Source organism: Nilaparvata lugens, chromosome X, assembly GCF_014356525.2.
Source record: "Nilaparvata lugens isolate BPH chromosome X, ASM1435652v1, whole genome shotgun sequence".
Taxonomy (NCBI): Eukaryota; Metazoa; Arthropoda; class Insecta; order Hemiptera; family Delphacidae; genus Nilaparvata; species Nilaparvata lugens.
In genome coordinates, this window is record NC_052518.1 from 14,372,662 (window position 1) to 14,386,565 (window position 13,904).

The 13,904-nt window shown below is 32.2% G+C and overlaps 1 protein-coding gene across 1 annotated transcript; it reads right to left on the reverse strand.

The window, feature by feature from the left end:
• Nucleotides 1–211: 211 nt before the first annotated feature.
• LOC120354787 (microprocessor complex subunit DGCR8-like) lies at nt 212–9,704 on the reverse strand. The gene is made up of 2 exons (XM_039442482.1): nt 9,394–9,704; nt 212–5,844 (listed from the first exon to the last, which is right to left on the reverse strand). The coding sequence occupies exon 2, from the start codon at nt 5,837–5,839 to the stop codon at nt 3,251–3,253; it is 2,589 nt and encodes an 862-aa protein (XP_039298416.1). The 5' UTR covers nt 5,840–5,844; nt 9,394–9,704; the 3' UTR covers nt 212–3,250.
• Nucleotides 9,705–13,904: the final 4,200 nt, after the last annotated feature.

Genomic DNA, 13,904 nt, shown 5'->3' on the forward strand with positions numbered 1-13,904 from the left:
TTATTCAATTATAATTTATGTATTTATTTTATTTTGTTTAAATAAGATTAGTCTATGTTTTAGTTTTAATTCTATTTTTTTCTCTTCATCTTGATACCTTTTTAAATTATTCTTATTTTGTGAAATTATTGTAACTGATTAGAGAACAATTTTTTGGGGTTTCTTTGCATGCTCCCACATTGGAATGTTTGAATAAATAAATGAATAAACATAGAAAAGTACTTTTTTATTATTCAAGTCAACATTTTCTAGAACTTCAAAACAATTTTTCGCAGTAGAAATCCATAAAATCCTTGTTGTATCAAGAACGAGATGGCTGACATTATAGGCATGTGTTAGAGTTCCCAGTAGAACCTCTACCCAGCCTTAGAAGCATACATGAGGCAAACTGTTTTCAATGATCCTTCCAAAACAACAGAGGAAATGCTTCACACTAGAGGTAGTAAGTTTACTAACATTTATCTAGAATTGATGTCTTATGTTCTTGCTCTGTTTACAGACTTCAATAAAGCCTCACCACCAATAATTTCTAATTTCATGTTTATTTCTGATGAATTTCATGTAATTCTTGTCAATTTCATTACACGTATCATATTTACAATATTGAGAAGTCACATGTGTTTAGTATTATAATTATTATGCTCATAGCATTTTATAGCACTCATTCAAAGAAAGCCGCGAAGATTGATGAAAATAATTTTAAATATTTTAACCAACCAAGTGGGAAACAATGGATGAGAAGTAGATGAATGAAATCCATATGGAATTTGACCAAGAATCTTATTATTATTCTAGCAGACTATTTTGGCGCGTAATCCAGAGCAGCACTGAGCTGTTTAAGATGAAAAAAAATATTATTTTACAAAACTAAGGCCCCACTAATACAATGAATTTAGCGGTTCGTTTGCACCGAGAAAAATCGTTCTTTATAAATTGCCACAGCGATTAAGTTTTTTAACCCGCAAGTCTAACTCTCTTATAAAATAATGAATGTTGATTTCAGTTCTACCATCGCTCTCATGTCTATCCGACCAAGCAGAGTGCAGCAAGGATGGATTTTTGCACACTTGACAGCTGGAGCGACCCACACTACAGTTAACAAATGCTACAACTCATGCAAATGCAAAAAAGACCCAACGTAACTTCAAACCACAATATAGTTGCAAACCATAGTTCGGTCACCCTTGGCCTACGGATCACACTATAGAGTCTGTTATGGATATTATGAGATACTATTGTGATGGTCTCTTATGGTTTGATACAAATTGAAGACATTGAGTCTGGCTGGGGGCCGGACTCGGACAGCCACAATGGATGTCGATCCCTACTTCATACATTAGAGAGCTGAAACTCATATTTATTATTCCTCAGCAGTTACCAGTTGAGTTTCTAAAACGCTTAGCAAATTTAAAAAGCTATGTCTATTGAATGTAGCCTCTGTAAAACATACATTAACATACAAATGCTGTATGAAACATACAAATGCTGGATTGAAACAGCTAATTTTTTCCTCCCATGATGTAAGATGAATAAATAATGAATTGAATGTTAAGAGAACGAACAATGACGAAAAATGGTCCAGGGAGTAAAACAGTCGCGAAATCTTATTATTATTCAGGTTGGGATCCAATATTTGTACGTTTCAACTACAGTTAATATACTTATATAATACAAGAGGGAGATAATATGCTGCTATTCTAATTTTAACTGTTATGAACGAATCAGGATGATTAATTTTATTAAATTATTTTAATGGTTTCAAATAGTATTTATAACAACATTTAAGAAAATTAATGCATGAATTATGACGACATGCATTTCTTACTTTTTTGGAAATACTAGGACATAGAACACAGATTTCTATGTAGGTCTATATGAGTTTCAGGCAGAACAGAACATTCTATTATTGAGAAAAAATCTAGTGAATAGCTTATTTCTTGTGCATTAGAACACCATAAATATTATGAAAGTAGCAGGTAAACCCGTGCTCCGCAAGGGTCTATTTGAAGCACAAATAGTTTGAATTTATTGTTATAATTTCATGCTGATATTGTAAGTATTCAGAACTGTACTAAATTACAATAGAGATTTGATTAAGCTTTTGTCTTACGTAAATTTTGTATCACAAATTGAATAAATTTGCTCCAATCATTAAAACCATACTTAATTGATTAAGTAAAATGGAAATAAACCTATAATAATACTCGATAAATTAAGAAACTTTACGCAAAAGTTCAAGTAAATCAGTTCAGTAGTTCAGACGTGATGATGCGTCATTAGTGTATTTCCTATCCCGTACATGTATAAACCAATTTTTATCTAATAATATTATATATAGATGTAGCAGGCTAACCAAATTCAAAAAGCTTGAATGGTTTGGTTCAATTTTTATTTTAAAAAAATAATTTATCACAAATAATTTTATAATTGAATAATGAGAAAATATTAGTCCCATCAAGTATGGGTCTCATTTTCCAAATAACGTTATATTATTGCAAATTAATAGCCTACTCTTAAATAGGACTACTTGCATATGATTACGAAGACACTATAAAATAGCAGTAGGCCTACACATTTAGCAATTCAAATTTTTCAAAAAGCTTTTTCAATTTGTGACAATTAACAGTATGTTTAAATCATTGAAGACCTAATGTAATGCACTTGGAATAACAGCTCACATAGCTCAAAAAATAATCCATTCATCTAATGAATAAAACAATTTGGAATTTTACTTTCAGATTTAAATCTATTCAATCGTTTTCACTATCAGAAATTAATCAAAAGATTAGGAGGCTAATGAATATCTCTACTGAAAATTAGTTTAATGATTACTTTATTTGCGTGAGTAATGGTATCAACAACTTTTGATATTTATTTATTGTAACCAACCTCCGTTGAAAGTCCTTTAAAAAAAAATATTATTTTTCGTAGATGAGCTGCTCATTGTAGAGTCGAGACGCAAGTGAGATATCATTCTAGAACACGTTTTTGGAAGATAGAACAGCATAACATTATAATTCACATATTCCATTGCCTATCATTGAGTTATAAATACGAACAATCTTATTTCAAATATACTCGTCGAGTATGAAATAATACTGTAATCACTATATTATATGAAGTATAATCAAGTCTTCACTTCTTAATTAAGGAGAATGAAAATATTAATATACGTTAAATAAATGTTATCAAGCTATACGTATTCATATCCTATTCAACCAGTTCTTACCATATAGGTAATTGAAAGCTGTTAAATTGGTTTACTCACCACTTCAATCGGTTGTGGTACCTTGACAAACAGAGGAAGTGAGTCCGAGCTTGCTGGTGTACTGCTGAGTGCTGGTTTACTGCTGAGAGCTGGTATACTGATGAGAGCTGGTGCAATGCTGGATGCTGGTGGTGATGTGGAACTGGAGCCAAGGTGGAGCTTATCAAGATCAGACGATGAAAAGCTTGAAACGCTGACACCATCAGGAGGCACAAATTTTCCAATAGGTTGGAGTAGGTTCTTCTTATCATGCAGCTTTTGCATTTCTTCTCGGAGCTTAGCGAGAATGGCAAAGTTCGGTTTATTGAGTGAAGCCTTACTTTGAAGAAGAGTGATCTCCTTCTCTTGCTGCTTCTTTTCTTTGATGTTTTTAACTGATCGGTTGCCGTAGAGTCGCAGTAGGGAGCCCCAAGTGGTGACATGAGGATGCAGAGCCTGTAGAATAGCCTGCGAAGCACGCTGCTTCCCATCGCGTTTGTTCTTGCAAACCACAGTTGCCGAGTGGCCGCCCACGGTTATTGTAAACTCATTCCGCTTTTTTTCCTTTTTGCTAACAACGTAATTGCAGTTGACTGTTGGCAATGAGTGGTTCCGCTGGAGACACGTTAGCAGCATTTTGTAGGGAGATGGTTCAGTTGTCTTATTACTGAACTCAATAACACGTGGATCTTCTATGCGAATCAAATCAAATATTGAAAGATGAGCATCGGTTCCTTGCGCTTTAGTAGCCTTAGCATCTGGATCAATCTTCGATTTCATATCTGGAATGAGTATTTCAAGTGCTGCCTTGGCAGCAAGCAGCTTTGCTTGCTTCTTGCTGGTCCCAAACGCCTTTCCATACGATATGCCATCAATTGATATTTCAGCACTGTATGGTGTAGAGGGATTTTGTAATTCTTTGAATTCATAGGAGGGTTGACTCTTAAGAGCGTGTTGAACATATTCGTGCAAAATACAGACGTAGCTTTTACCAGCCGGATTCATGATCCACTCTTTTTGAGGCCGATTAGTAGGAGTGCCATCCGCATTGCGTATCTCAAACCTGAGCAGTTTTGTGCCATTGGGAAGAGTGGGCCGCTGCAATCGTTCAGCTTCCTTATGACTAGCAATCAGTTTGCGTGTTCCCCAGCACTTGTACCTGACTGAGTTGATTGACTTGAAACGGAAAAGCTTGGAGCAGTAGTCACGAACTTCTTTATGTTTAAGAGACTGATAAGCACGATTCTCTTCAACCGTTTCAATACGAGCACACCGCAGCAGAGGTGAAGGACCTTTGCCGGCTGCCAGCAAATTAGATACATCCGTGTTACTTGTCTCTGCCATCTCTTCCTTCTTCTGCTTCTCTTTCTCTAACGCCCGGCGATACTGCATACAAGGGATGGCTTCCAAAGGGATGCTGTGGTTTCTATTACTTCCTGGGCCTAGGTAGTATGGTCTGGACAATGTACATACCCGACTTTTCCTATGTAGATAGAGTGGCATTCCACTCCGATGAGTTAGCTTTACCCAACCTTCAGGTAGAAGATCAAAATGATTCTGTTCCAATTCCTCAAGGACAAACTTTGGTCTAACTTCATATTCTAGTTCATTTTTGTCATCATCAATTATTTTAAATACTTTGCATTCCTCTTCTTCATCATCAATATTATTTGTCTTTGGTTTGCTTGATTCAAGATCAGCTGTTTCACCTTTCACTTTAGAGGTATCTGCATTCTCGTCTTTGGAATTATAATTATGTAATCCAACATCTAACGAATTTGGATCTGAATTTAAATTTGAACTATTTCCACAGCCTAATATTTGAGGTGGATCATCTTTCGAATTGTTAGTATCAGGATTTAAAATATCATTTGAACTATTTTCACAATCAGATATTCGAGGTGGTGTATCTTTTGAGTTGTTAGAATCAGGATTTGGAATTTTATCAACATTACTTCCTTCGACAGAGCTAGAAAGTGGCATTCCAACTCGGTTAGCAAGTTTAATGAGCTTTTCTCTAAGAGAATCATTTTTGAACGGCAAAGGTTTCCTTGGTTGGTCTTTAATCATTGTATCACCAATTCCCTCCTCAAGTAATGCTTCAATCTCATCATCAGGAATGTCATACGAATGGTTGCTTGATGAATCAGATAATGCCTCTGCATCACCATCATCAAAACCATTAGATTCATCTAAAACATAGAGTTCTTTCAATGACTTGTTGTTTTCTAAATTCAATTCAGTATCGGCTTCATTGTGGTTATTGATATCTTCTGGAGATTCTTCTTCTTTGAAACAATGTTGTCCATCATTGACGATTTCTGTTTTGGGCTCAGATTGAATATTTACAGATTTTACACTAATATCTCCACTCAAAGTATCATTTTTGGCAAATGGGAATAAATCGTAAGCTTTTTCAAGACCGATATGTTTACACGAAAGTTTTTGTTTTTTGGTGCATGGCTCGATACTATCTTCAACTGATGAGGTAGTTGCGATGGACTTGGTGAGGCTTCCGTCTTCAACTTCTTGGGACGAATGCATCTTGACTTCGGCACCAGAAATATCAGATTTCCAAGATGGTGAGTTCATTCAACCTGGAAAACATTATTCTATAAGAAAATACAATAAGCGAAAGTGAAATAAGCGATGACTTTTCAATATTGTCAAAAATGTATAGCCTACTTTCAATTTTGGAGAACATATATATGTTACATTTTAAATTTAATTAACAGAAGAAAGACTAGATTTAGTGAAATTCAATTTCGAGTTAGTTTACACAATCTATGAAAACAAGATTTGTGAATATTAGTGATCTACAATAATTGTTTGACAAAGCACTATTTCCAAGCTGTATTTTCTTGAAGCGTGCTACAAGATGCCTTGAAAAAGTAAACTAGTGACAAATCTTTCAAAAAGGATAGCAAGAAAATTTGTATATCAAGTATGAGCTGATAATCATGAAGCCTGACTCCAGTACCTAACATCAATAAAGATAATACCATAGGCTTAGATACTGTATTCTACAATTTAGAATCACAGAAACTTTTCTATTCCCCTCCTTCCAGATTCAAATAATCTGCTTTCAAAATATTTAATTCCTTATAAATAATCCTTATTTGTTGAGATCTTTCACCTTTTTGAGCAAATGAACTCTTATACTACCCATGTAGGGTGTCAACATCATCAGGCGTGAGATTGATCTCTATCATCAATCTATACACAGTTATAAGTTACTGTGCTAGATTCAGCTATCAGCTAAATATCAGCTAAGTATCATACAGTTGTAAGTTCCGGTAGCAATATAATTTATTTTTTAATAATTATGATGATTCACTTAAAATATTACTTTTAGATACAACAAAATGGCAAAGTTCAACTTTCAATTCAATGATATACAGGCTAATAAATATTCCCATGTCAAAAGATAATTAAAGAAAAGAGAAGAAAATAATAAAATATATGGCAATAACAAATGGATATAATACCAAAACTATTGATAGAATGATTTACAAACAAAAAGGAAAATTAATAAGGTACAGAAGAGAACTCAAAATAATCAAGGAAATGTAGGAAATAAAGAATATATTTGTGTTCCATATAACACAATATTTAATAAAGCTATAAGAAAAACCATTACAAAAAATAAATTCATTCTAGGTTATAGGACAACAAATGATGCATTCGAACTGATAAAAAAGAAATCAAATTTAAATGTACAGCAAGATAAGTTATGGTAATAAAAGTCGAAAACTGAATGTCAAAGAAGAATTTCATATTTATAAAGCAGCAAAATTAAACAGAGATAAAATAATAAACTTAATCCAATTAGACCAATAACCCAATTTTTGATAGAGTCATGTGAATTTAAACCCAAAATTTAAAGTCCTAGTTCATAAAAACATATGAATACACTAACATATGATCAAAATAAGAATCTTCCAGTAGTATTCATTTATTTACTTCATATCACTTGAAAATGGCATAAATGTCCAAAACATGTTGTGATAAAATTTTTCAAAAAAAGGGTACTGAGATTTTATTTTCTTTATATTCAAATTACAAGTAGCCCTATACAGAAAAGAGATGAAAATTTTTTCCTTGTTTTGACACATGGTATATAAACTTAATTTCTTCTCTCCACTGATGAAATCATGTAATATTCGTGGAAAAATAAAAATTGTCCCTGAGTTTTAATTGACCGAGCGAAGTGAGGTCTAAGATTCAAGTCGACGGTTTGGCATTTCTCTTAATGTTTAAATGTTTGTATGTTTAAATGTTTGTATGTTTAAATGTTTGTATGTTTAAATGTTTATATGTTGCGCATTTACGGCGAAACGCGGTAATAGATTTTCAAGAAATTTGACAGGTATGTTCCTTTTTTAATTGTGCGTCGACGTATATACAAGGTTTTTGGAAAATTTGCATTTCAAGGATAATATAAAAGGAAAAAGGAGCCTCCTTCATACGCCAATATTAGAGTAAAAATCAGACTATAGAATTATTCATCATAAATCAGCTGAAAAGTGATTATACAGATGTGTGGAAGAGCCAGTCTACTGCTGTATTTCCATAAGGTCTATAATTTCAATCAGGTACTTGTGGATGAGAATACTGCGTGAGGTCTACTGTTCACAGAACTACTAGTAGTGAATATTTAATATTTTTTTAGCAAACTATTCATTGAGAAAAAAATGTTCCTGTAAACTAAAAAAACATGTATTGACCATATGATTTTGACTTGATAATCATGTTTCAATTTTGAAACAGATAATCGTGACATCAGGTTGAAATAAAAACAAAAAAGGCAAGCGTGTGTAATAGTATATTTCTGCACCTAGGGCCGAAAATGAGACTTTTCCGGATTGAAATCGGTTTTCAAGAAAAGATTGAGAGCCGGAATAGTAATTTCGCACCTAGGGCCGAAAATGAGACTTTTCCGGCTCGAAATCGGTGTTCAAGTCCGAGACCGTAGGCCGAGGACTAGAAAAGATTGAGAGCCGGAAACACATTTTTGCCCGTGGTGCGAACGCTATTTTTCGCCACACAAAAAAATAAACAATATATATGAGAATAATTGTTTATTAGGCACAAAACTGAAATGTCATAGCTCTAGCAAACCTGAGGTACGGTAATCTGAATATCAGGAAATTGTAAAGTATCTTTATTTTTTTAATTTTCAGTGGATACAATTACAAATCATATAACTATGATCGGGAAAGAACAACAGGCATGGCCCAAAACTATTCTGTTCCAAAATTTTGATAATGAATAACATATCCGAAAAAAACTTCTAATTACTAATTAATTCTAATTATTATCCGAATATACTTCTAACTGGAGGATCGAGTCTTTGTCCGTCTGTGGGTTCGTTTGTATGTTCAACGATAACTTTTGATGCTCTCATAAATCAACTTAAAAATTTGAATTTTAAAAATTGATTTTGTAGGCCAACAAAATTGACTCACTACTTCGTCTTTTTTTATTATTGAAAGTACTTGAGAAGAATATCATTACAAATCATAAATTAGCTGTCAACTAATTGCATGCAATTAATAACTCAACACTACTTTTCTAGACTTTCCACTGTTTTTAATAGAACAATTATTGACGGAATATCAGAGGCAATATTTGGAGCAAGTTTTTCAGCCAGGGGCTCACTAGTAAATATTATTATAAATATTTATTCTTTGAAACGTAATAATACCTCAACCTGTACCCCAACCCCTTCCAGCATATTTCAAACTAAAAACCTAACCCCCTAATCTACCCTTCTACCTCAAAAACACTAATAAACATAACTCAACTTGATCTCTAACCGGCTTAATTCTAGGTCCAGAGATGTTTTAAAAGAGGTGTGCGTGATTATTAGAGGTCTGTAAAGAGTCTTGAACAAAGTGAGGTTAGTGAAACTTTTTTTTTATTTGTGATAAGTGGCCACCGTTTAATTTTTGAAAAGGTCAAAAGGCCTTCTCTGATTGGTTCTTGAGAATTTAATTACATTTAACCGGCTTTTGTGCAACCAGCCCTTAGTTTCAGCAGGTACAAGTGTAGCATTTTACAATTGGCCAATGTTCTGCTAGATTTTGATGTAAATTTGTCAGTAACAATTAAAATAAAAACATAAGATTAATTTGTTTACTTACATAATATCGTTGTATGTTCTATCTTTTGTGTTATTTCATTTTTTTTTTGACACAAATTATATTATTGCCTGTCTTCAAGATGATTCCTGTAGTTCTCAAGTAAAAATTTCAATGGCTGAGAAGCATAGAATACTAGGGCATTTCAATAAAATAGGCCTACTTACGAAAATGTGAGTTTGTACACATATAAAAGAGTCTATACACGATATAAAAGAGCAATTTTATAAAAATCCTCATATCTAAAACAATACTTTCATAGTTTGACTTTACCTCAATATAGAGAAAAGCCGAATAGACCATTGATAACCAGCTTGACCAACCCAACGGCTTAGCTATTTTCATGTACTTGTCAGGTTATAAAAATAAATTATTCGATTATAATTCTATTATTCTTAATAAAATCTATTTGATAATATTTTAATGATATTTACAGTTGAAATGTCTATCTTTTACGTATTTTTATTGCAACCACATATCCTACCCAATATCAAGTAAATGCAACGATGCTATCGTTCACACTAAAACCAATAACAATAAAGCAATGATTTACTCACTTAAATAAATAAATTAACTCTTATTTCGTTATGATTTTCAAAAAATAACACCAGACCTGGTGTTATATACCTTGGCTATTTATAAGGTTACCAACCATGACATGCACTGCAGACGCTAACCTCCAATTATGAACTTCACTTTGAATAAGATAGTTTTAGTATTTCACATTAAAAATTAATTGTATATTTCACATGCGAATAATGCTTCAGTTTTGATTGCTGAATAAGCTCTATTCTTGTCTTATAGCACATTTTTTATCGATACTCAGTGAGGTGGGTACCTTACTATTCAAATGAAATACCATATCTATAGCCTACTGTGTTGACATTTCTGAAAATAACTTTGAAAACAAGAAAATGTAAGAACAATGATTTAATCTTTTTAATTATTTCTGTAATAATTATGAACGTTCTTGACGATATAGTCATCAAAATCATGTTTCTATCTACAAAATATCATCATAATAAATATAAATCCTACCTGAAGTGAACCAAATTAACATAGATTTCATGGATTTGGTGTTATTACCTAGGCTTAGGCTATATTGGCAATGGTCATTCACACGCCTTTTTTCAACACCATAAGAGATTTTTATAAAAATTTCTATCAAACTGCCTACTAGGTTTACAACGAAGTTTAAAAAATACAAAAATTCTATAAATAGTGTTAAGCTGCGTTTACACTGTGTAACTTTGTTATAAGACATTGGTTATATAACAACTTTAACAAAAATGTTATGAATTCATTTAACTTGTTACATGTAACTTCATGTTTTAAAACATAATTCCGTGTTATATACCTATAACAAGTTTTCCCTTTAGCTACGTTTATACTGTGTAACTTTGATATAAAACGTTATGGTTATAATTATAACAACTTTAACTTAACAAAAATGTTATAAATTCATGTAACTTATTACATGTAACTTCGTGTTTTAAAACATAATTTTGTGTTTTATAACAAGTTTTTCCTTTCCCGCACGACGTCGGTAAAGATCAAAGAAAAATTATAACTTTTTGTTAGCCTACATGTTACATGTGTTATAAGAGCGTTTTACTACCGTACTTATAACAAGTTACAAGTTATAGAATGGAGTTGAAATAGGTGGTGGGGGAAGTAGCTGAATCATCAGCTGCTTACAGGCGTGGATCCAGGACCCTGACCTGTAAGGGGGGGCGTCCAGGGGACCCCCCACCAGAAAAGTGTTGAGGTTTTTAGTCAAAAACAGCATTTGAGAGCTTCATTTGTTGAAATTGATTGGATTTTTGAACTTGTTCATTTAAATGCTAAAGTCATGATACTTATTTCTGAACTACAGTACTTTAAATGTAGCCTAAATTTATTCTTGCATTTTATATTGTAGTTCTGATTTTCAATATATTGTTTGGGTACATAAATTTCCTTGTGCTAGATACAGAGTGGCCCAAAAACCTTGTATTTTTGGTTCATTTTCCAGTCTTTTTTATGTTATTTCCGCCAAATCCTGTAATCAATCAGAAAAATTTGCTCCCGCCTTTTATTTAGATTCTCAAATTACTAATAAAATGAGATTATTCGGAACTTTCTATCCTCAATGAGTACTGACTTACAATTTTTCAAAAATAAGTAAAATTTAAAAAAAAAAAAACATTTTGATGAATTTTAGTTCTCGATCTACAATATCTTCCAATTGTCACCATTTAAATGTATAATTCAAGATTCCTCTGAGCGTAGTTTTGTGCTCTACAGGCTCTATCTCATATATATATATATATATATATATATAATATATATATATATATATATATATATATATATATATATTTCCAGGTAAACCTGACAACAATGATCCTTGTATTTTGGAAAACACCTGAGTTTTAGCTTCATTCATCATCAGCAACTCCATTGTCATTACATTCAGATTTTGCACCATGATATAAGTTCTTTAGATCATGTTCTATGAGAATCACCCATTATATGCTCTTAATTTAGTGGAGAGGCGCGTATAAGGACACCTCAAGAATCAAAATTTCAAACACTTATAACTTTTGACTTTTACACAATGATCAGATCTCATTGTACCACAGCTCATTCTTCTCAGCATCTCAAGGCGGTTCCAAATCACGCATTATATGTCAAATTCGACCAAAAAATAGAGAAATTCATCCTTGAGTGTACTTTAAACAGTATTTCAATTCACAAAAAAGTGACTAATTTCCTTATTTAAAGCTGCATATATTGTGAAATACTTCCGATAAAATTCCAAAATGTGGAAAAGTATTTCCTCTTTCCACTACAATAAAGAATACTCTCGATTCCAGTATTATTAGTCAGTTACAACCGATTTTAAAAAGGGCAATTCCAGTTTTTCAATTTTTCGCGATTTTTCTGTTAATTCAGAGTCTGATACATCATAGAAACTCATGATTGATTCCAAATTGTAGACAATTCATCCTCTACGAGCTCATAATTGCCTAAAATTCATCTTGAATCACTGTTCCCTATCATAGCACTACCTAGACCGTTACGGTAATTTATGAGAAAAGTATCTTCGATTTCTTGATTTTTTACGATCGAATCTCACATTACGATTATATTCTTCCGTGTGCAGCAACTAAAACTGGTAGGAAAAATTTCAAATTCAATTCTAAAGTTCAAGATCAAGTCTTTTTTATAATAATGGGTTACCAAGTTACATATAGCTTTGATTTGTCATTTCTTTGTGTATTGAAGTACTGGTTAATCTACACTCAGGGATGAATTTCATATTTTTCGATCGAATTCGACTCATGAATACTCATGAAGCATTTTTTGAACCTCCTTGACCAGCCGAGAAGAATGAGCTGTGGTACAATGACATCCGATCATTGTGACAAAAGTTATGAGTGTTTGAAATTTCGATCCTTGAGGTATACCCTACTTATGCGCGCCCGAGGGAAGAAAAATTGATGTTTTAAGCGTTATTAATGTTATTTAAATATATATTATTGGATGAGGTTGCCCTTTGTATTTACTGTACATCGTAAGCCTTATCTACACCAAGTGCGCAATGCAAAATGTTACTGTGAATCAAGTACAGCAGTACCTACGAAGGCTAGTCAATATGCAAGGTTTATTGCGATAGACTCTTCATACCTTGGTCAATAAAAGTAATAGGGTTTTTGAAAATCAATTATTATTCTGAGTTTTTATTTAAATCCTCAGTAAATTCTATATCTACAAAAAGTTTTTGTAAAATTCTATAATAAAAGTTATTGAATGTCAAAATTTGAGGCTCGAATTTTATTTACATAGATATTATGGGTAACTGTAAATAAAACAGCTCAGTTATTGAATAACTAAAATTTATTGCAAATGCTCTCTATAACAACATCAATAAACTTAATTTATTCATTTAGAAATGAAACTCACTTTATCAATGATTACATTAGTAAGTATATCTTGTTTATTCAAAACCAAATATAAAAGCTCATTTTATAAAATGACATTATAGTAAGTTACCCTTTCTTTGAAAAGTTTTTAACATAAAATAATAGATTAAAAACACAAACTACAACTACTAGTTTCAATGTTTCACATAATCTTCATAAAGACATTATTATATCGTTTACATATCTGTACTAATATAATAACATTTTGTTTTAGTGGGTTAATATTATCAATTATTTCAGATCTTTCGAGTTCATTAATGTATAAATTTGCAAAATATCCTGAAAGTGGTAATCCCATTGCCAAACCTACAATGGAAAAGCAAGATAGAAAAATCTATTTTTAGATTTTATAAATAAAAATAAGTACCTAGCCCTGAATACATACAATTTAAGAAAATACAAGCTTATTTTATACTGTGCTGAATGGCCATCACGCTTTTATGCCTCTTTACACATTAGCTAACCATGATTCTAGTTTTCTCATTGAATCATAAAATAAATTAAAATCCATGAAAAACGTGGTAATGAATTTGAAATATGATTCAA